At 44.2% G+C, this 23,985-nt stretch overlaps 1 protein-coding gene across 1 annotated transcript in view; it reads left to right on the forward strand.

The window, feature by feature from the left end:
* LHFPL6 (LHFPL tetraspan subfamily member 6) overlaps nt 1-23,771 on the forward strand; it is a gene marked incomplete at both ends in the record, with an annotated part of 132,260 nt that extends 108,489 nt beyond the window's left edge. The window contains 2 exons of the mRNA XM_082498776.1: nt 11,263-11,361; nt 23,653-23,771. Coding sequence (XP_082354902.1) covers nt 11,263-11,361; nt 23,653-23,771 — 218 coding nt within the window. The remainder of the gene's footprint in view (nt 1-11,262; nt 11,362-23,652) is intronic.
* Nucleotides 23,772-23,985: the final 214 nt, after the last annotated feature.

The raw sequence follows: 23,985 nt of genomic DNA on the forward strand, positions 1-23,985 counted from the left end.
TGCTGCATTAGACTCTTTGAACTGTCAAACATTTGATTCTGAGCCACAAAACGATGGGGTGAGCACACAGATGGGTTGTCACGTAAAGAAGTCTGATGGCATGTGATAATGCTTAGGCTTCTTTTTTTTCCCCCATAAAGCTTATAATATACAAGCAATGATCATGGCTTGCCAAACAAAAATGAGCTGACAGTCAAACTCCAGAGTGTTTTCTGGAGTTCTTCAAGCATTTCAGTTCCACTCTGCAGATTCACTCTGTCTTTAACTGGACCATGTCACATCTTTTTCAGAACAAGAGTTTGTCAATCATTTTGTTGTACGACAAACTCTGGGAGGAATGACGCAGGCATTCACCAAAGCTCGTCCTGAATGGTCCAGCTCTGTGGTAGCAATTGAGGCAGATCAAGGCCATTTTGAAGCACCAACTTGCTTCCATAGAAATAACTTCAATTTAAGATAGAGCATACAGGTTTATACTCGGGAGCAAGAAGGATTTTCCTTTAATCTTCTCTTCTTACCTAATATTCAGGTCATTTCCTATAAAGGAAGGCAGAATTCATGGCAGGAATTGGGAAATTTGCAACTGAAGGGCAGGAGAAGGGCAGAAGAATAGAAGATAAGGGATAAAATAAACTGTAGGTAACTTTGGGCCAGATTCAATTACAGATTCATACAGTTTTTAAAAGTGTTTACAATACAGATATTTTCCCTTGAGGTAGGTTTCCAAGCTCACATTAAGATCAATAGAAGTGATCTAGGATGAAATTCATTAGGCTAAATCTAGATGGTCTGCACCGTTAGAGATACCCTAGGGTCTGTAAGACCTCTGCATGGGCTGGCAGGTATGACAGGACTTAGGGGAAACTTGCACTGCTCTGGAGAGGGGGCAGCTGGAGGCCAAGCAAGATACTGAACAGCACTTAAACTGACAGAAGGTGACATATGTGGGTGGCTTAATCCCTCTCTGAGTCTATATTGCCAGTGGAGCACAATTCAGTCATTGACCTACAAATGTCTAGTGCCCTTCGAGATGCCCTTGTCTATCCCACCTCCAGCTGCTAGTCCAGGAGCATCTGGCTTTCCCTGTTGGCTCTGTGTCATGTCTGCCAGACCCATGTGAATGTCTTTGCTGTCTTAGAATTAGGTGAACTTAGATGTGTCCTAGTCATAGACATAGGTTTATGTATTCTTTAGGATGAGGAAAATATCTCCTAGACTCCACTGATTGTGGAGACAAGGGGTTTCAATTCAATTGCTGCTGCAGAGGCATCTCCATAGATTTGATGTACCCTGTGCCATCTGAGGCACCTAGAAAGGAAGACCCATGCTGTTCTGGAACAGGTGCTGGTCTCCAGGTGGGCTACCCAGCTGAAAGGAAAGTAGTCCTATGTGCATGCACGTGGCTTGAGCCCTGCCTGCCTTAAGCTGATGTGCCCAATTGATGGAAAAACAGATTCCTGAAGTCTTTCATATTGGAAGAGATGTCAAGAGGTCATATATTCCAACCTTCTGCTTAAAGCAGGACCAACCCTGAATCATGACTATGATAATCGCTCTTATGCCTCCAAGTATCCCCTTAAACAAAAGCAGCCAAGTCTGGGCTTATCCAGACTGCTTAGTGCTGTGCCTTGTGTCTAAACACTGGAGGATTCACAGTCTCAATACTCCCCCGCTTACCTCATCCATGGGCACATAACCAGTACGTATTGCAGGAAGCCCAAAGGAGAAAACCTGGTGATGCTCAATCTCTCACATCCAATTGTCCACACCCAACACTCATGGTTGGGAGAAACACGCATGGTGAAAGCCATCTTTTTTTTTTCTTCCCCTTTCCCCCCCCCCCCCCCCCCCCCCCCCCGATTTGAACCTTGGTCTCTCATCCCCTGGGATCTGTGCAGCCTCCATCTGAAAGATGTTCTGCTTGGTACCAAATATTTGTGTTGTCATTGGCTGAAAGAACGAAAATGTAAGAGGGTCCATGTGATCTGGTGGTAAGGGAATCAGCCTGGAGTCTCCGCTTCAGTGAATATTCATTCTTTAATGAATTGGTATGTCCTCCAGATACTCTCCACCTTGACTCTGTGGCTAGCCTTAGCCCCACTTAACCATAACCAATAAGATATAAATTGCATGGGTAGGTACCTGTTTCCTTGGAGCTCTCTAAATCCCCCAGCATGTGAATGGTGCTGTATAGTAAATGGTAATAAAGGACTTTTCAATGAAATATACAGCTATACACTGTAATTCAACTGGTTCTCAAAGATCATATTACTCCTCCTACTGCATGCATAAAATAGGATTAAACTCTTGAGTTCCTTAATATTGAGTGCCAACCTGTGCAGAATGTGGAGCCTGTTTACTGCTGCTTTATAAAGTCTAATTAGAAGGAGTACTTTCAGGGGTGATTTTTGGTGGTTGGAACTGGTGGGAGCTGCAGCCTCTTGGAAACCTGTGCACCAGCACCTCTTTTACAGGGTATTGAAACTGGCACTGGATCTTTCCTTTCCACGGCGGGAGCTGCCGTGTCCCCGTCACTTGTCCTTTTACCAAATGGCTTTTACTAATTCACTTCCATTTAGTAGCAGCTCTGTGTTTGATTTCTCCACTCTTCCTACTTCACTATTTCTTTTGGGTTTCTCTGAGCTCCCATCCTCATTTTCTGAAGCCTTCAGTATCGCTTTAAAAATGCCCAGGGCCAAATAGAGCAGACAAAGCCGTCAGCTTTTGGGTAGCAATGTAGCATCTCCGGGTGGGGAGATTTCCCCCTCTGAGCCCGAAGCACCTCTGTAGTAATGAGCGCACTGCCTTTGATCAAAGCGAAAAATCAAAGCAAAGCGATGCTTCATCGGCTGGAAAACTCCCATCTGCACCCTCCACTGCCCCATGCCCGAAGTCAGGGAGAAAACAAGGGCTGGCAACTCTTCCATGACACAGCACTTTGCCGTGCTGGATGCTGGCGGGCATTTGTAATGCCTTTTTTAGGCTTCCTCTACCACCGGCCCTGCTTTTCGAGAGCTCTGGGAAGTGGCAGCAAGCTGGTGGCAGCTCTTTGCTGTGGCTGTTTGCTGAGGTTTGGAGCCAAGCAGCTGCCAGGCAGCAAGTGCTTATGGTGCGGAGTAACCCAAAATAACAGGAAAAGTCTCATTTGAGGGCTGGGGCTTGACAGGCAGAAGGAGGGGAGCTAAGCAAAGCCAAATGCATTGAATTAGAACCTGATGATCAGAACCAGAAGGGTGGTGGGGTTTTGCCCTTGCCTGAAAACCCATGAGTATTGTTTTCATCACACTCAAGATGAAGCAGTGTTACTGGAGGCAGGATCTGCAAAGCCGAAGGTTGCAGCATTTTATTCTCTGTTTTTTGTTGTTGTTCTTATATTTCATTTTGTTTACGTCTAGAGTCCCTCTAACATCCTGCTATAGCAAAGTCTGCGGCAGGAACACCTTGACCTTGAGTGAAACTCTGAACTGCCTTGCTGTCTCCCATGCTGTGACCCTTGTGAAGAGGAGTGGGAGGAAATTTGGTGTGGCATAAATGTAATTTCTATCTGTAAGCCCCTGGGGACCCATGCCTGGACACTTGGACAAGGGAGTCTCTTATTGTGTTCAGTCACATTGTAGGCAATAGGACCCTCTCTCAAACGATGCACTTTCTGTTCAGACTCAGTAAGGAACCAGTTAAATGCCCCATGTTCAGTGACTACTAACTCGACAGACAGCTGTTGCCCAAAGTGTTGATCTCATGTTTAAGCCTAATAAAAGCCCAGGTCAGGTGCATGCCTAGGTTTCCTTGGGGACAGGTATTAATGGGAATGGAAGAGACCAATGTGATAACGTTTCTCTAATGGAAGAACAACAGAGAAACCAAAGGACAGAGCAGTGATATCAAGAGAAGCAGTAGGAGTGTGACCTTAAAGAGAGGGAGCTTCCGGGTGAAGAGCTGGGAGCTGCCAGCATAAAGACATCGTCCCTTGCTGACTGAATTGAGGCTGGACTCCCGCGGGGATGGGAGCTAGGCTGTCTGCAGCCAGCGCAGCCCTGCTCTCCTCTTTGCTCCAGAGGGTCCTCCTGCTTGTCCCCAGCTCTGGAGTTTGTCTGAATCTGCTCTGACCCACTTCTATCACTCTGCAGTTGCTGCTTGGTTGCAGCTCCTTGAGAGTTTCTTGAACAGGGACTTCAGAAGCTGTGTTTGCTGAAGTATTTCACATCACAGTTTTTAACCAATTCTTCTTTAACCCCGCTGTTTGTTGGCTAAGGTACGTCTCAAACCAGCAGGCAATCTTCATGTGCCAGCTCAATTTTACTTTCATGCTGCTGGCTCGCTTTTACAGCAGGTAAAAGCTTTAAAACCATTACAGCAAGGAGAGTTTTCAAATCACAAGAAACGGCAAGTCAAAGTCTGTGCTGCGTCTAAAAATTGGTTTTGTTTTGCTTGTAGAGATTACTGCACCTTCAAGTGACAGATGGGAATGTGAAAACTTTCTATCATCCTTGAAGATTCAGAAGAGCTAATACAGAAAAATTGTGAAAGGAAAAATCATCATTAAAATGGTCTTGAAAAGGATGACTTCCAAATTATTGTCTGTCAGCTTCTCCAGATGGCCTGAATATCTGTCAGATGAGCAGTAATCATTAGAAATGCCTAGCAAAAAAGAAAATGGCAAGGTTTCTTTTTGGTCAGGTCCGAAAATGAAAGGGGAAAAAGTAGAAGATGGAGGGAAAGAAAGGAGGAAGATAATCTGAAGAAGATTTTTCTCACTAAAAAGTGACTGTACAAAAGGCTGCAGCATTCCGTTCTGGTTTTATTTCCTCTCTGCAGTACATATATCAAGCCCGACACATTCCTTTTATTTTTCTAGGTGGAAATACAAATTGGATTTTCACAATGACACTGGGCTCCTTCCTGCTTGAGAAGCTTACCAGGCACCCCCTCCGCTACAGCGGTGCAGACCCTCTCTAATTGCTGGCCAAGGAGACCCTTGATGGTGCCCGGGCTATCTCCTTCACTGCACTCATAGGGTATAACTGTGACTGGAGCTGAGGATATACAAAAAAAAAGGAGTACAATTTCTAGTGCCTGTGTAGAAGGCTCTTAAAAAGCCCATAATCAAGGGAAACCACCATTGGTTTAGTTCCCATTTGAAAATGCATTTTCTAGCAGCAAGACTCTGAGGCTGAATCCCAAGCCAAGTGCCTCATTGTCATGGTTTAGGCCAGGACGCTCATTTACTGACCTCTCTTTATTGATCAAATCGATGGTTTTCCACATCAGATTTAGCTGAATTGTGTGCTTAGGTTTACCCTATGCAAGGAAGGAAGGACACTGGGGATGCTTTGGCTTTATTTAGTAGGCTTTTGAGGATGCAATGATCAAATGTGCTGACAACAAAACAAGGGTGAGCCATATAGCAATCAGGGGTACACTGTGACCTCAACAAGAGCCGAGTTTGTAAAACAGGACTTGCTGCCTACGAACTGTCAGGACATTACAGACAATTAATTTATGGTGCGATGTCTACATGGGTTACGTAAAGCCCCTCAGGTCTTTGGGTGGAGGCTCCCATTAGAGCCACAGCAGCAGTCTTGAGGACCACTCACCGCAGGGATTTGCAAGCTTCTGGTTTTGTGCATTGACTTTTGCCGATTGATCTTGGTCTTCCTGAGTGCAGTCATTTTGCCCATGGCAAAATCTGGTTAATGTCTCTTCATTTAGTAGTCCTTCTTTATTTATTGTTTGAGACTTGCCTATATCCAAGCTATTCTTGGAGATATTAATAGCAGTTAATATTTTACCTCTTGGAGTAAGCTGATTGCCGTGTGCCACAAATCATGTCTTTATCACTTCAAAGATGAAACCTAGATCTGTGCCAAGCCACTAATGTAATTACTGTCCCTTCCCTGCCGTCCTCCTGCTCAGCAGCATCCACCATATGCAGAACCTGCTATATGCAATTATTTTCAATCACAAGCTCCACTCCAGACAGATAAGATCGTTTTTCAAGTGCTAAGTGTTAATAAAATATGACCACGCATTATACCCACAGCAAGAGTGACAGGGAAGGCAGTCTGGGATGGACAGGGATCACTCTGGGTAGTTTACTATCGAGGCATCCACCCTCTGACCCCCTGGTTTTCAGTTTTGCTACTTGCAGGTCCAGGCAGTTCCTCACTTAGCACGTTGGCTGGGTTTAGCTCGGGTTTTTAAGGTATCCAGCCCTCTGCACGGACTACGCAAAGAGCCCCGTGGCTTAACGGGACCCCGTTAAATACTGAAGCCAAGCACTTAATTCCAGCTTTGCGTTGCCGAGGCTGGCTGCATTAAGTCAGCCCCGTGACTCGCTCCCGCATGCCTCACTACTGCTCAGAGCCAGCCGCAGCGCTTGCAACAGTCGTGTTTCATGGATGAGGGCAAGGAGCCCGTTTCACTCTCAAATGCAAAACTGCTCCAGAAGAGCTGGTCTCTGACAGTGCCAACACCTCCGCTGGTGCGTGGCATGTCATCCAAAACAGCAGCCAAGTGCCACCAGCGCCTCTGCTGCCGGCTGGCCTCGTCCCACTGACCAGCGCCCTCACCTCTCGAAGCTGCAGCCCTTTTTGTGAAGCTGCCATTTATTTCCTTCCCCTTTCTATTTCTTTTAATGACTGCAGTGGATAATGGAAGATGACAGATGATGGTAATTACAGCACAGTGGTTTGGGTTTTTTTTTTTCCTTTCTTAAGAAATGTTATAGGCATCCTAAGCATTTTAAGCAGCTGTAAAGATGGGTGTGGTGTCTGGCTAAATACAATAACTATAGGGCAGGCCAGGATGTGACTTTTGAGTTAAACCAGTAACTGCTCTCTACTGAAGCTGCAAAATTAGCTTAAGGTTTTCCAGCCCTTGGATTTAACTTAGATCTTTAAATGGAGGTTGCAGCTGTTCAGCAGGATCTACTTTCATTCACTGTGATTAAACAAATTGGATATGAGCATGTATGAATTATTAGCAGTAATAGTATGCAGTCTTTTTGGTTTTGCAGGGTCTGGTCCACACCTTTAGTTCTTTATAAACAGGAGTGGATTGTCTTGAAGAGAAGGAGGGGGCTGAGGGGCTTTTGTCCGAGTCCAATTAACACCATGGGCTTTAAGGCACACCCCACACTTTTAGTGCATAAAATAAGGGAGCTGAAATGCCAGTGCCCAGCTTCACTGCCCATGCAGCCATGGCGGTTCCAGCCCTGTGGCAGTCATGAGCAATCCTGCTGAAAGCATTGGGACAGATCCAGCAGTGTTACATATATATATACACACACACACACACATACCTCAGGGCATAAAGGAAAACTTGTGAAATGTTTTCTTACTGACTTGTGGACTCTAAGTCTTTGTCAAAATGTTACACTGAAGGTAGATCCCTGAATTTGGCTCGCACCCTGCCAGCAAGAAGTACTGGGGAACACAACTGCTGTGTCCATAGACCTAAATCCATGACAGGCACGTACACACCACTACAGGGAAACTTTTGAAGGTGAATCAAAACCAGCTGAAAACCAGTGATATCAAAGGAGACGTCAAAGCAACAGCTTTAAGACTTGTGGCCAGTTGGTACCTGTGACAAAATTGGTATTTATAGGCACAAGCCTCTTTTGCCAGATGGGAAAGCAGCCCCGTGCTCCTGGCAGCACCCTTGGTCTCTGGCAGGTTTTGCATTCACTAAACAGAGCGTGTGAGCTCGCCTGTGGCTTTATACCTTGTCCTTCACACGTAAACAAGCTCACTCATGCTTCGGTGCCATGCGGCCGCACCAGGGTGAGGCGGCAGTTCCCCGTTTCATCTCATCGTCACAGTCAGCGCAGGCTGCGAGCAGAAAAGAAGCTGCAGTGCTGGACGGCTGGTGCTCCACAAACACAACTCAGCGCTGCTAAATCCCATCCCCAGCTGGGAGCCAGCTGTGTGTCGCTGGGGTAGGGAGGTTTTCTGACATAGCACACTAGTTTGCCATTATTGGGGTTATTTGCTTCTGGGAGGCACAGCTAATGGTGAGGCTCAGTGGTGGGTGCTGTGAGCTGGTTAGTAGAACATGGACTGGCTTTAAGGGCAAATATCCTCCTTGGGAGCAATTTAACATTACAGCATATTGGGTCGCTAATGAATTTTTGACTGCATCACCAGGATTTTTGTGTAAGGAAGGTCCCAATTCTGCTCTCCCAGGATGTTCTCACCTGTCTCCCAATTTAATTTCTCTAGATTGACATGAGTTGATCAGAGAGCAGGACTAGACATTATGTCTCTGCCTAAGCAAGTCTTGTATTTGAAAGTGTTTACTCTGTAAAGCGTATATCAGAATTTTGTGGTTTTGTGAAAGAAACAAGGAAATCTAGGTTTATTTTTAATAGTAATCATTCCTCAATAATAATTGCAATTGAGACCATAGAGGCTGAGGCTTGATCCAGGTCAAGGCACATTTGTGTGAGGTATTTTAAAAACCCAGAGTAAGTGATATAGCCTGCCCCCCAGAATTTATTTTGACTGAAACTGTGCTTTGGACTTACAGAGATGGATGTACATAAAAGGGAAAGAGGGTGTGATAGAGGGATGAAGAGGTCTTGCTAAGGAAGGAAGGAAGTTACCAAGGCTTGTGGCCACTGTATCCAGTGTAGCATCCGAGGCAGAAAGAGTGAACAGGTACACGGTGTTTGGAAGAGGATGAGCTGCGTTTGGAGGGTGGCAGTGGAAAGTGCTGTGAGCAATATTCGTGGGAAAAAACCCAAACAACAACCTGTTACTTCAACAAAACCTAAGGGGAGCTGAAAACAAACAGCCCTCTGTGAATGCGATGGGCGAGAGACACTCTTGCCACCTGAGGAGAGTAATTGGCAAGTGCTGAGTAAGAGCTTGTTCTGGGTTTGGAGGGGCAGCATTGTTATGCTAATAGTCCTTTCACTTGCCTGCAGTCCTGCTGTTGTGTTCTCCTGGAAGAACTGGGCAGGAGGCTTTCCCAGGACCTATTTGAGAGGAAGGGCTGGCTGCTGTTTCAGCTGGTCCAATGCAGGCGGCTTCAAGCCTGCCTTTCCCTCCTGCCCCCTGCAGATATCTCCCTGCCCCACACTGTGGAGTCCTCTGAGAGGTCTCCCAGAGAATCTGTTCAAGAGCACAAGTTGATTGAAACCAGCCCAGCCAAGGTGGTTCATTTTTGGCCAGAGCAGCTTCTGGGCTGTGGTCTGCCGGGGCTGGCACCCGGCAGGTCATGGGCATCGCAGCCAGTGTGGGAAGGGGTCAGAACCACAGCAGTACTGCCCAGGACTGCCATGGTCCACCAGTCTATGAGGCTATGTCTGGCATCTTGGTGATCTTCCACCCTTCCCCAGCCATTCTTATGGTCAGTGGCGATGTTCTTCCTTGTCCCATTGGGTCCTGTCCATTCCTAGCACATCAGCCGTACTGTCAGCGCTTCGCAGTGCCCTTCTTGATTTAACAATTCAAGTGAGAATCAGTCTTTTTTTCAGAGAGTTTTAAGCTGTCTTTAACAAATGTAGACCCAGTTTTGGCCTAAACTGTCTTGTCTGAGAAACATCCTTTCTGAGAATTTAATTAGAAGCGACTCTCATTTACATGGATTCTACAGCTGCCGTTGGCTCTGCTGCCCTGGGGAAAAAAATCAGATGGTACTATGAAAGCCATTAGTGAGGACATTAGAAGCAACCATATCCAGGTCAGGCAAAGTTCTGAAAATACCTAGCATTCATGTGTCCTTAATTGCTTTTCTCCCTTTACAGCTGTTGGGTGAACGCACTATCTGAGAGGGGGCTGCCTCGGGGATTTCTTTTCCATTATGTGGTGTAGATATGGAGAGAGGAGCAGGCAGTGACTGCTCAGCAAGGAACGGAAGAAGTAGACTTGAGTAGCAAGAAGAAATTTGAACTTAGTGGAAGAAGATCTAAGGAGCTAAACGGGGGCAGATGTGCTTGGAGGCACAGGAAAGGAGTTGCTGACCTATTTTCCTAACAGCTAAGGTGCTAAGAGAAAGATGGGATACCGCTTCTGGACTTCAGTGACTTGTTCACTCCACAGCTCCACAGAGCTTCTGTCACCACACCAAGGGCTTGCTGCACTAGGATTACAACAGCAGAAGTGCTTTGCCAGGGAGCACCTTGTCCTTATTTTCAAGAGAGGAAAAGCGAGGTGGTATGAGATCAAGGGACTTGCCCAAAGTCAGCCAGTGACAGATGTAGAGCTTGAAACCTTGTCTCAGTCCTGTGCTCTACCTAACAGCTAGAAGACACCACTGCAAACCCACACTGAAAGCTTTTTGAGGACTCGCTTGCCTTTACAGCCTGCGAAGTGTCAGGCGTGCCCAGCCTGTTATCTAGATAGTGATTTGTTTCCAGTCTTGCAAATGAGATCTCACACAAAGGAAGTAACATTTAAATGCTGTAGTATACATGGAAATGTTCTCTCTAGGCTGTCCATGTAAGAAGCTTTGCCAGCTACATCCGCTTTTTGGCAGCTGCTGCAGCGACAGCTGAGAATGCAATATGATAAAAATGCCACTTCTGCAAAATAATCATGGCCCATTGGTGGTGATTCCCAGCAAGATCTTGTGAAGGGAAAGGCTTAGCCAAAACACATCTGTTTGGGGCAGCACGAGGGCTGGAGAAAGCAAAGCTCGTTGTGAATGTTAAGCCAAGCATGATAGTAAGTAAATGGCTCAAGAGCTCAGTTGTTTTAGCTGAAATTATTTGAGAAAACTTTGTGGAGTGTGTACCTGTGGTACGAATTGATCGGGTGACATGAAACCATTCTTTCCTGGCTTTTGAAAGCGTGAAAAACAAAGGAAAATGACAACGATTAGCACAACTGTCAGTTTACTTTTCCTGCTAGAACCTTGATAGACCGTGGTTGATTGTTGTTTTAATTAATCAGAAGCAATCAGCTTGTAAATGCTGTGATTAACACAGCTTCTATTTAAGCCCATGTTGAGTTTTCCAAACAGTGTAAGTAGCAGTTCTGCAGAGTAGAAGGGGAGTCTAAAAGCTCTCAGGTAGAAGCTCCAGAAGCTGGGGATGGCTTCTGGTGCTGAACCACCAAGGCTGCCTCCAGCTGTGACACAGCGTAGCACAAAGCAGCAGTAGAAGTCCAAATGATTTTCTACTGTTTTTAGAAGAAGAGATTTTTTTTCTCTGAGATTTCCAAATGGAAATGTGACACTTTGGTTCCCAAGAGGCAACCCGTGTTTGAGCTAACAGCAATTGCTTGTATGAACTTCTGTTTTCTTTTCTCTCCATAGGTTTGTTGATTGGCTCTGGTTGTGCCCTCTATCCTCTTGGCTGGGACAGCGAAGAAGTCAGACAAACCTGTGGTAACCTTTCCAACCAGTTTGAATTGGGTGAGTCATCATCAGAGCATCTCAGCTACGTTATACTCTTCTATGCATGCTTCATAAAAGCAAAAAAGGACATGAGCACAGACTTGGATAAGCAACCCAGTTGTGTGTGGAGGGTATTCATATTGCATCATTCTGGTATGGTGCTAAGGCGGGGTATTTCAGATAGATTTGCTGGGTATATTTTCCAGAAGAATGTTATAAAAGTAAATGAAGGAATGTATGTATGCATGTGTATATTTAAGACACCAGATGTAATAGTCTTGCAATACTGGAGATAACGCTCCCGGAGATCTTGACAGGGTAGGCAGAGGCAGCACAGCACAGCACAGATGAGGGTAATTCACAATGAGTGCAATTAGCTGTCTTTGAAGTCTGGCGTGTTTATGGCCTTCTAGCCCAAGCCTCAAGAGTATGGGTTGGGTTACTCACATCCTTGGGAAGCTGGTAAATAACACTTCTCCCTATGTCAGCCTTTTCCCAAACAAGCCACTGGTCTTAATGGTGATGTCTGCACCTACATGGCACAGGGTGAGCCACCTCTAGAGAGCTCATGGGCTGACAGAAAACAAAGGCCCAGCAGGGAGCTATGGATTAAGCAATGTGGATACTCAGGATCTAATGTTTGCATGGATATCCAGGTCCTTGTTTAGCTAGAAGGATTGATGCAGCTGCCAATACCCTACTCTATAATTCTTTTTGATCCTGTGTCACTTGAGGAAGAGGGGGCATCTGCAGTCCTCCTGAAGGAGCAAGAGAGACTGAGCACCCCAACCCTCTGCAGGCCTGGGAGGTCCCACTCCCAAGAACGGGCACACGCAGGTCTCCATTTCCAGCCCCTGCCAGCTAAACCTTACAGTTAGTGTTAGAAACTCCTCTCATAGCTTTGTGTGCAGGGCTTGTGGTGGCCTGGCAGTAATGCCAGTGCAAAGAACAGGGGACAAAAATGGTCTCCTTGGTCTAAACACAAACCTGCTGCATTATATTTTAATTTTACACTGATACTTCTGTCTGATGTCAGGCTTCAGGAGTAAGGAGGTTTGTTTCCATCTCAGAGACATTTCTTCTGAAGGTATGCAAATGAATTGAGGTTGAAAGGTAAAAAAATACTGCTTTGAGAGAGATGTTCCAGCTTACGCTCCCTTACACCATTCCTGTATTGGTAATACAAATTTCTGGTCCCATGCCAGACTGAATGTACTCCCTTATGCCGTTCCTGTGGTGTAAGGGAGTACATTCAGTTTGGCATGGGACCAGAAATTTGTATTACCAGTATCAGCACCCATCTCTACCGCTGCCACTGATGTTGTTATCAGCAGCCACTAATGGTGTTGCCCAGGGAATGTGTAACGTGCTCTAGAAGCTTTACCTTGTTATTCTGAACTCTAATAGCCTTCTGCGCTATTGGTGCACACTAATGCTGACGCCTGCTTTTTCACACCAAGCATGTGAGTAGCCCTGCTCGTGTCTCCTGACAGCCTGCTGGTTCCCAGGTTTCAGTCATCGCTCTCCCCAGAGTGCAGAAAAATGTTACCTTCCCAGATTATTTCTCTGCAAACCCACAAGGTGGGCGTCGTGCCGGTTTGAGCTCCTTGAAGACAGCACTTAAGCAGTTACAAACTGTGACCTTAAACATAGTCGTGCCCACAATCAGAGCAGAGTCTCTGAGACCACCTTCGCCATCTCAGTCTTAAATTTGCCTAAATTGAATCACTCTGCCATTAAAGTCAGTGAAGAAACCCATGTGAAAGGTTTCAGCTGACAGCTTTTCCTTCAGAAACACATAAGGACCATGAGCTATATTACATTAACTGTGAAGGCATGTACTCTTACTGTATTTTCTGGACGCGGAGCACGCAGGGCATGTGTTATGCATGCCTAGACTTGACGGGAGTGCTGTTCTCGCCGATCTGCTGCAAACGTATGTTAACACATTCATTAACAGATTATAATGACAGCTGAAATTTGCTGTAGTGATTTCCACCAGGCAGCTCTGCCACGAAACATCTCTTTTCCACATACATTGGCAGTGCATTTAAATGCTTGGCTAAGATTTTTTTTTAATTAATGTCGGTGCCTGGTTGATGATGTGTTAGCAAAGTCACCTGTAAAGAAGAGGTACTGTCCGAGGGTCGTTTAATAACCACGCTGCGCCTCGTCTTTCATAAATACCTCCTGGTTGGTGATAACCCAAACCCTCTAGTCTTTTCTGAGTCATTAGGGACTGGCTTACTCATCATAGCCTACAGGCCAAAAATGATGTTTCAAAGACTTAATCTCACTAAGTCTCAAGACAAATTTAAGTAATTATTGCTTTCATTTGAATATTTAATTTGATTAAGCCGCAATGATACGCTTTCTCTTCCTGAGTCTGTGAAATGAGTTGTCTCAAGGACCACATATATACACGCTGCATTCAAAATCTGCCCTGAGAGAAGCTGAGCTGCCGCGAGCCCGGCACTGGTTTGCTGATGGGAGAAATGGTGGTGGTGGTGGGCATGCTGGTCCTGCGCCTCCTGCTGCTGTGGGCGCTAGTGAGGATGGCACTGAGAGCCTAATTCAGCGCCTGTGGTTACTCCCAAAGGAGAGGGTATTCAAAGGGATGCTGATCAGCAGACGGCGTTCAACCTCCTCTTCCAGCACGACAGAGCAACTGTCGCAGCTTGGGCCACAGGGAACATGTAAGTGAGGTTTGAAAAGGAGCACACTGGGTTTGAGCACAGAGCCAGCAAAGGCAGAGGTTCAGCAGTGAGTGAGATTCCCTCTGGACTTGCAAAAGGTGAGGCGAAAAAATGGTTGAGGCTGGAGGTAGAAAAGATAATCCAGCAGCTGCAATCTACTTTATAGGAGGATGAGAAAGACAAGAGGCAGGTGCAGAGGAGGGACTGCAAGAACACGCTTGAGAAGCAACTGAATTGTGCACTGTGAAATGTAACGTTAACCAGAAATATTGCAGAATTAGCAATTAAATGAAAATTGTTGCTTTACCAAAACAAGACAAACCCCCAACCCCCGGAACATGCTCATAACTAGACAGAATAAATAAATAGCAATGCTAAGAACCCATAAAAAAAGCCTAATCCTTAGTGGGTGTGCTAGATAAGAAGTGCTTCTTCATGTCTTCAGGCACTCTGAAAAAGCATTAGACTAATAGGCACTCCAAATAGTGCTGAGATAGCCCATATTGTGGAGAGGGGACCCCCCCCCCCTCCACCCCCGCCAAACACACACATTTCTGTGTACATTCCAAAGCAATATTTAAAAAGGCTGCAGGAAAAATAACCATGCTTTTAATTTACGTATAAGTGGTTTTGGGTATTCTTTTCTAGAAAACCTGAGCTGACATTGTGAAATGACCAGCAGTTTGCTGCTCTCTTTAAAATTGGATATTTATTTGTTTTTTATTAAGTGAACTATGTCCACAGGGTTTACTTAAACATTTCTGTATTTAATTGGGCTAATTTTTTTCAATCAAATGAAAGTGTTTGTACAACTCGATCTCTACAAAGAGGAGTCATTCTTCAACTGAAGACACCCTGCCAAGGACAACCCCATTTGTTGATTAAATTGCATTCAATAGATGAGCTGTTTTGCTAATGAGGATGGGGAGTAACCTCCATAAATAGAGAGATAGAGAGACTGGTGCCCTGTAGAGGGGCCTGTTGTCTGCTCTTCTCTAGCAATCTGGTTTTGCCATCATGAAAAAAACCACAGTGATAGATTAGGGCTTTGACAAATGACCTCTGGCAAATCTTGTTGGGGGGTTAAGGCCATGACTGGTCTCTGCCGTGTTGCTCTGCTTGTGGTTCCCAGCTCCCTGGCAGTCAGCAGCATCTGTAGGGAGGTCTTGGGACCCGGCTCTGTATTGCGGCATCCCATCTCAGATCATGGATGGAGCAGTGTTCCCACCAGAACACCAGACTGTGAACTGAAGCAGTCTTTTCCCACTCTTTTTAGGGTGGTGACTCCCAGAGGCAGGGTAATATAAATAAATGGGCGCAAGAGAAGAGAGATGCTTATGTTTTAAACTAGTGCAGTTGTTTGCCCAGTGACCAAGTCAAAGTCCTTAGTCTAATTAGCATTTATCCCAGGCTAATGCCTGAGGTGGTGACTGGAGTTATAAACTAGCAGTGCTCAAGGGGACTGCCTTTTGCTTTACCAAATGGCTGAGGATGGATCAAAATCATCTTAATCTCTTGTCACCGTGCAAACTGTTATTGTTATGCTGCATTATTTGCACCCTGGAGTTGCCTGGGGGCCCGTTCAGGACAGCACTGACATGGCACAGCAGTACAGAGCTGCTGACTGAAGGGTGTAAAAGTGAGTCAGATCTACACAATCTGCAAAAGGAATTAGCAGGCAATTTCCCGAAAGCAAGCATCTTTATAGCATATCATAGCACACATTCTGTTTTGCTGAGCTAGAGGCACTAATACCATCTTGTTTTCGTTTCTAAATGTACCACACACTAATGACAGCTGAAAAATTAGGGTTTTAGCAGGAAATTCGTTAAAGTGAGGGACCCTACCTTAAGGTGAGCGTATGCATTAAAGTGAAGACCACCAGACATTTGCAAAAACTTCCACATTTTGCAAAACTTAAACTGTGTGAAGAAATCATCTGAACTTGCCTGCCTTTTTTAAAGGGCAATGTGAGTCTATACATTAGTATTTGTTTTCAATGTCTAAAATCAATAGGAGACTTAATTTTAGGCCATCGATTTCCCTATATGTGCATGCGGAGACTGCTCAGTTGTTGTCTGCTTATTTCTGTTGCGATGGGTGCAGAGGCAGCTAAATCCCACAAAAGGTCCCGGAGAGGACAGGGCATGCTCAGTTTAACTCACGAAATCAAGCCTTGGTTGGCATCTGGTGAAACAGCACTACAAGACCAATACCTAAGAGCCCAAACAGCAAAATGGTTATCTGGAATAAGATTCATTTATCTGAGCGTAGATGACTCATGCCATTATAGGTGCCCTAGGAAAGTTCATCTGGCCTCCAGCTGCCACTTCTCTGCCACCAGATGTATGAAATGATAATATATACTTACCTTATTAACCTGAAAGAATGAAGACTAAATTATAAACTCAAATTTTTAACTTGAACTACCTGGGAAAAAAATTTGTCTTCTTTTGAGGAAATATGGTGTGCTTGGGCAGCCAGGGCTGAGCCTGGATGATCAATGCTCCAGTATTTTTTGTCATACCCTTTTTTGTGAGAGATTACTTTATATGTCATACATTTCCTACCTCGGACCTACTTTTTTATTCTGTTGGGTGACCATTTGTGCTAAGAAGCATCCTACAAACATAGCTTGGTGTTTGCTGTATGTAACTACTTTCAGGGCTCATCTTTGAGTTTCATTATGCTTTTCGTTGCTAGTAAAGGCACTGAAAATCACAGATCTGGCAGCAAGGGCTCGCATGGCTCAGGTGTGGCCATTGGCACACTGTGCCCTGCCTACCCACCTGGCAACTGCTGCTGCAGCCTGCCCAAAATGAATTCTGTACTTGTTTGAGTTCATGCCATCCTTATGAGGCTGGGAGTAGCCTCCTGCCCTGTTTCTTCTGCAGGTCCTCCTAGATCGTCTCCAATTGTTTCATGTTCTCTGGCTGTCACGCTCCATCACTACCTGTCATGCACAGAGACATCCTTGGTCTGGGGCCTCAGCTGCAGCAGCAACCAAAGCAGATGGCTCCAAGAGCACATGTTTGCTTGACCTCTGTCGTGGTCCATCCATCTGTGAACCACTGTGAAAGGGCTTTCCTGGTCAAAGTGGCTGTCTGGAGAGCTACTTAAAAGGCTGGCTCCCATCCTGAACTAAACAAGCAGCTGAATTGCCCTTAAAAGCTCTCAGAAACTTCTCTTTTGAGGGATATTTGTTTCCAAAGATCATTATTATTAAGGTTCCCCTTTGCCACTTTGAGAGGGCCTGAAATATCTTCAAGAGAACTGTTGACTTGATAATTACTTTTGCTGTAGAAATATTACAGTAAATGATCTTTAAAGCACTTTAAAAGCAAATGGTGCAGTTACTAAAACAACAACATAAAAACCCCACAGAAAGCAATGAATACAAAAAAGCTTTGTGAACTAGTTAATTGGCCTTAGGTGGCATCATTTCAGCATCTGGCTGAGTGTTGACATACAGTGCCAAAACGATCAAGAAAAGGATTTAGAGGGTAGGACAATTTATTAGAATCCTATTAAAGGCAAGGACTTCAAAGCTGTATTTTTCTATGAGCAATTTATCTGACAAAACCAGTTTTTTTTTGTTCACAAATCCTCTGCAAACAGCTCAGATATTTTACCAGTTCGGTTTTTTGACTGGGGCTGAGCAAAATCTTTATGAGCATACCTGGGCTGCAGCTGCTGAATTCTTAGATAAATGAATGAGTCAGCCTACGTGCTAGTAAAGAAAGTGTTTCATCAAGAAACACTTCCTCTTTAGCGCTACCCAGATCACTTCCATTCTTAAATCTTTGTAAGCCTTTGATGACTATGTCAAGGTCCACATATATTCTGTCCAACATAATGCACTTACTTTAGTTGCCAGTTAGAACACGGTCATGCAAGGATCCTCTGCAGTCAATGGAGAGAAGCAACAGCTTCCAGAAAGTGACTCAGACCTCCTGAGAGCTAGTACCTGGTGCTCATTTTTACTTGAAAAGGGCAGGTAAACTGGTTGTTTGGAATCCCTTCATAGTTAAAGGGAGAAAAATAGGTGCTACCAAAGCAGGGTTCACCTGCTATACTTTAGATGTCTATCTTAAGATGAAATGCAATATACTTTTCTAAGTGACTTTTTCTCCTCGTTGTCTCCAGAGGGAGTCTGGGGGACTAGTCCAGTGTGGGTCTCTACACTGTGGATGTCCAAAGAGAGGTGATATTAATTTCATTTCCTGCAATAGGTGAGCTTTCTGCTGACTTCTTCCAGGAGGCTGGGAGAGCTCCTTACTAGCAGGGCATAAACTATTTGCTCTTGCGAGTTTGAGCACTGTAATTGACACAAGGTACTGGTTTTTCCTTCACTGTTCCATGATAAACGCACACCTACAGCAAATTTGAGGTTTGATGAAACAAAATTATGTGGTTCTCCAAAGAAAGGAGGATTTGGTCGTATGAGTGACTGTCTGCATACAGCAGAACTGAAGAATTTCAAGTTTGCGCTTATTTTTCCACTTTTTTATACTTCTGAACTTTATGGGATTTTATGCATTTAATTACAGACCGAAATACCAATGCAATTTCTTTGGCCAATTATCAGTAACCAAAATAGCTTGATCTGTGCATGCATAAGAATTCATGTATTTTTTAAAAAGAGAAATGCACCGAGAAAGTCATATCCATGCAACAGACAAAGAAACCAGCTACACTACATCCATTATTTTGTATCAAGCTATTAGTTTGGCTGCAGTTTTACCTTATATAGTGTTCTTTCTTTGTTTCACATTACTAGTTTAATCCTTTCTGGACACATTCCAAGTTTTAACTTCTTTTCCTGCTTTTGTAGCTGATTTCACATGATGGTTTTTCATTGTAACTGTGTCAAGAAAAGAAATCCTCAGCTATTTCATTTATCTTGGCTTTGTTTCAAAATAATTGTGCCTTCTTATTAATTAGCTGATTATCTTTTACATTCATTTGTGGCTTTCATATCTCCAAATCCCTGTGTATCCTTTAACATCACACTCCTTACATTTTTCTCTGATTACTTTTCCAACACCCTGATTGATTACATGAATTCACATTCCCTGTAGTACTGGACTCTCATGTGAAGCTGTTAATTAGAGTTTCTGCACAACTTTTTGCAACTAGGAATTGTAGTTTTGTCGTGGGTTTTATTTTTGAAAGTATACGATTTGTATTCTTCAGCCCAGCTAATTCTGAAACCTTTTTTCCTCCATCTTAGAAAATAGGCTGTACTTAAGGTTAAATGATTAGAGTTTGCCAAATAGTCCAGACTGCAAGCCCAGGATAGTCTTAACATTAACAGCAAAGAAGGTACAAATATTTAAGATACTAAGTCTTGCAATTAACAGGTTTGCATCCAAGACACTTTCATATTCTGGATATTTTTTCATAAGTGTCAATTATTGGTTATTTTAGATGAAAATCATATGTTATTTCCAGGACCTTGTTAACTATATGTGATAATTATTTATAAAGACATCATAAGTAGAAATCCTGGTAAAATTCTGTTTCGGTAACTGGATCCTGGCACAGCTCCATGGTAGATCAAGTATCCGCAGATTTTCTGTTGCCAAATTTCACTCACTCCCAAATTTGTCTTAATCTTTATTTGCCTTATATATTGAAGAGGAAAGGGGGAGCTAGGGGACACATATCATTGCCTTGAAGATCGCATTAGAAATCAGGAAAAGACATGGAGGTGCTTTTTAATAAGCCTGTCCATCACTGCAAAGCTACCCTTCTTCATTCTTTGATTTCTTTCGATTTAGCAAATATTGTCTTATGTTCTATGGGACTCTTTTCTGCTGAATTTTCTTTTGATAGTGTTCTCACTCACCTTGCTTTTGTCCTTTATCTTTGGGGACTAGATTTCTTTCAATTTCTTTCAATCCTTTTACAAAAGAGAGGAGTATAATCTTTCCACTCTTCCCTTCTTTTATTTGTTTGGAAAACGGCCATCCAGCCCTATAGCTGCAAGGTCTGTTATTCTATGATTTCAGAGTTCATCCTGACGCTGTCTTGCTGCCAATCTCAGTAAAACAAATGTGAAAACAAAGTTCGTAATGGCTGGCTACAAATTTACCTGAGCCAACTTGGACAGTCCTGCTTCACTGAGCAACCAAGAGCTCCCATTATTTATGTTCTCCTTACCAAAATAAAAAAAATAAAATAAAATAAAAACAAAACCAAGAAACAAACCAACAAGGATCCAGAACTAACAAAATGCTGAAGCCACAGCTTCTCCCTCCATACTGACCTGTCAGGTAAAGGCTGATTTGTTAAAAGCAACACTAGTTCTGTGCAGAGGAAGAAGCTGCTGTGATGCATGTCTTCTCTATCAGCTGAAAGAGTATCTTCAGCTGCTGGGGGATTTACTTTGGCATGAAGCCAGATCCAGCCCATCTTATGAGCAAGAACATGCACACGTTCTCGCATGCATCTCCACGCCCTCAATGGACTGGCACACTTCTACCTCTATATATGTATTCCTATGCATCCTTAAGGAAAACAGCAGCTTTTGTGTCTTTGTGTGCATGTGAAAATTGACACGGTTTCAATAATTAGTTTAATTCTATCAAGAAATTAGGTGGTCTTGCTCTTCATTGTAGAGTCTCAACATTAAAAAAATGGGAAACTGCAGCATTTCTAATCTTTACTATGGATGGGCTCCATGAAGGCAAACTGCTCTACTTGATGGTTGAAATTAAGCTCTGGTTCTGCAAAGCTCTTAACCATTTGCTTACGTCTGAATACATGACTAGTCCCACTGATGTCAGTGCAATAAAATTTGAGCATGACAAAGAGTCCTTCTATGGTACCCGTTATTACAATGCAAAAACGTAAAGCTAGAAAGTAAAGTCTATCTTCTCTAACATATAACATTTCTATACATGTATTTCTTTTCTTTTGGTGTTACATTTAATTACTTATCAACACTGCTTTTCATAAAGCTTCATGCTCTTTTTAAAATGAGTGTTTAATATCAAAGTGAAGCAAACGTCATTTTACAATTTAAACTGCAACTAAATTACCCAATTATTGACAGCCAACAATCTTTCTTAAGGGCACAGTTAATTAAAATAGTTCATACATGTAGTAAAATGAGAACACCAGAGCAGAAACATTAACTCCAAAATATTTTTTTTCCTTGTGCAATACAGGATTATAGAAGGGGTAGCATTGTTTCATTTTGACACGTGGCTATGCAGTGTAGACAATCATTCCTTGCAACAGGTACCTTTGAGATGGATTAGCTCTGGCCTTATAGCTATACTTAGCTATGGACCTAGGACTGACCTATACTTAAAATGAAAAGTCTAGCTAAGTCCTATACCCTCAGACACCTTCCCCACTGCAGGCTCTTCTTCAGCACAATAGCTTGAAACGCTGCTCTGCTCAGCATCATCCCAGTACAGATCAAGCTATTTTATCTGAGACCTCCCGTTGCTCCTGACACAGACTGGAAATAATGGCCAGGTTTATTGCTGTGTTATTATTGCTCTAAGGTCAGGCTCCTGGCTTGTTCATCCATTCTCCTGCGCTCTCCCTTTCTTTCATTTGTTCATCTTGACCCAACTCACACTTGTGAACTACATTGCATTTGTTAGATCAAGAGGCTGCCTGCCATGCCTCAGAGCATTAAGTAGGGCAGTGGTCCTTAGGGTAAATGGAGCATGGTATGGAGAAATAAACGTTACTTTCTTCAGCCATGACTGAATGTGTGTGTTGTATCTGTTGAGCACATCTCTGACGCTGATTTAACAGTTCTTTCTTCCTAATATGTATCAGGTACGCTCTCCCCCTGTCCCACTGCCAAGGCACAAAAGTTGAAATCACACCATTCAAAAGTTAAAATTTACTTCATTCTATCCCACTTAGGCTCCCCTTGGGCAGTGCTACCAGATGAATCTTTAAACTCTTTAAAAAGTAGCATTTTAACATTTATTTTCTCTACCTGGAAGCATCAAGGTGAGAAAAATTTACTTTTTCAAGCTACCACTACAATTCTCTAGTAGATTTAGGAATACTTAGCAATTTAAAAAGACCTATCAGATGGAGTCCATCTTATCACAAGAAATGCTTTAGCACACCCCACCCTGGTATAAACGTGATCATTTTCAAAGCTATCTAATGGATTTAGACATCTGGTGTATGCTTAAGTCTGGTTTTGAAATTCCCATCAGAAGCTATAGACAATGTGTATACACAGGCAAAGCAATAGATGGTTCAGAGAGCAGTCTTTCCAGGGACTGCTGTGCAATTGAGAAAGGATCAGCATCAGCGACATTGCCAGGCACTTGGCGGCTCTGCATTGTTTCTGATGGTCTTCTCTTTAAGAAATCAGACTCTTTCTCTGGTCTTGTGTAAGGAAGCCAAGAATGGTGTTGATCTCCAGAGCATAACCAGATTACAAAACCAAGTAAATCTCTCTGTCTGCTCCAGCAAAATGGAGAGAGGCTAATGAGCTCAAGCCAAGGCCATAGCTCCTCAAGTCCTCTGGTCACGTCAGGATCTTTGTTTCACTGGACTTTTTTTTTTTTAAATAAAAAGTTTTGAGGGTTATGAAGAAAAAATAAAACAAGTACTATGCTTCCTGCTGTGATGTCAACCTGAGATCTTAAGAGTGGCCAAGAACATACATGTTGCCTCCCAGTAATCTCTCCTTACAAAGCAGGCCTGACGATATCCTACTGTCTTGGTTTGAGTGACACAGGACTAATTTATCTTCTAATATTTGGGAAAACTGCACTTTAGAAGACTCTAGTGTCTGAATTTGTGAAAATATTTACTTTATAGCCAGCTATGGTATTTGGGTTTCAAGGTCTCAGTGTTTTTTGAGCTCACCAGCTGTAGGGATGAGGAGTGAGACCTGGGCACTTGACCCAAGCTGACCAATAGGATTATTTCATACCATGAACATCATAGTCAATATTAATTAGGAAGCTTGCTGTGAGGTGGTCTCTCTCCCTTGATGGTGGTGATCCAGAGAACTTCTTGCCCCAGTTCCTGGGTTATAGTCACCCAGCAGCTTGCAGCTGGGTCCAGTTTCAAGCCCTGTCACTGAGACAGCAGAAGTGGACCCACCCAGCTCTTTCTGAAAGGAGCAGGCTCTGGCCCATGTTAGGAACAAACCTTCAAAATCTCAGCCAAAAATAATCAAAATATCCTCAGACGCTGCCTGGAGGAGGAGAAGAAAGAGAAGGGTGGGAAACCCCCTCTTCTGACTGGAGCCACTGTGGAGAGCAGTGCCATGGGCGCTCCCTGGTCTGGGCAGGCAGAGGGATGCCCACCCCATGGCTGGTGCCTCTCCTTCGGCTCTCATGTGGCTTTTCTCCCAGTGTGGAAAACACCAACCAGCCAAGGAAGTGAGCTTGGAGGTCTGTCTACTGAACCACTATAGAGAATTAAGGGGAGCCTTTTGAACAGCTTGGCTTCTCTAATTGCTTGCATTGTGCCCCACATTCCCTGTCTGAGGTGGACATACAAGTGGGCAGAAGCCTAGAAGAGTGCTTGTTTCCTGGGTGGGCAGAAAGGCGGGTGGTGATGGCGCGTCTTTCCCCGGCTAACACTGTGCCCTGTCGCTCTGTTTCCCTTGCAGGGACCTGCCACATCGGCTGGGCCTACTACTGCACAGGTGGGGGTGCGGCGGCGGCCATGCTGGTGTGCACCTGGCTGGCCTGCTTCTCGGGCAAGAAGCAGAAGCAGTACCCCTACTGAGCCGGCCCCGGGGCACGGGCGCTGCCAGACGCCCGAGGGGCTTGCTGACGTCTTCTGGATAATGATGACGAACAAGAAATTTTTAAGTGCTTTCTCTTTGGAGCGGGCGTGGGGTGGGACAGCGGGTGGCCCCAGGGAGGGCAGGGAGGTAAAAAGCCACCCGGCTGGGCTGGACAGGGACAGGCTTTCTCACCCAAGCCCGCCCGTGGTCTGC

Source organism: Vanellus vanellus, assembly GCF_965231255.1.
Source record: "Vanellus vanellus genome assembly, chromosome: 1".
NCBI lineage: Eukaryota > Metazoa > Chordata > Aves > Charadriiformes > Charadriidae > Vanellus > Vanellus vanellus.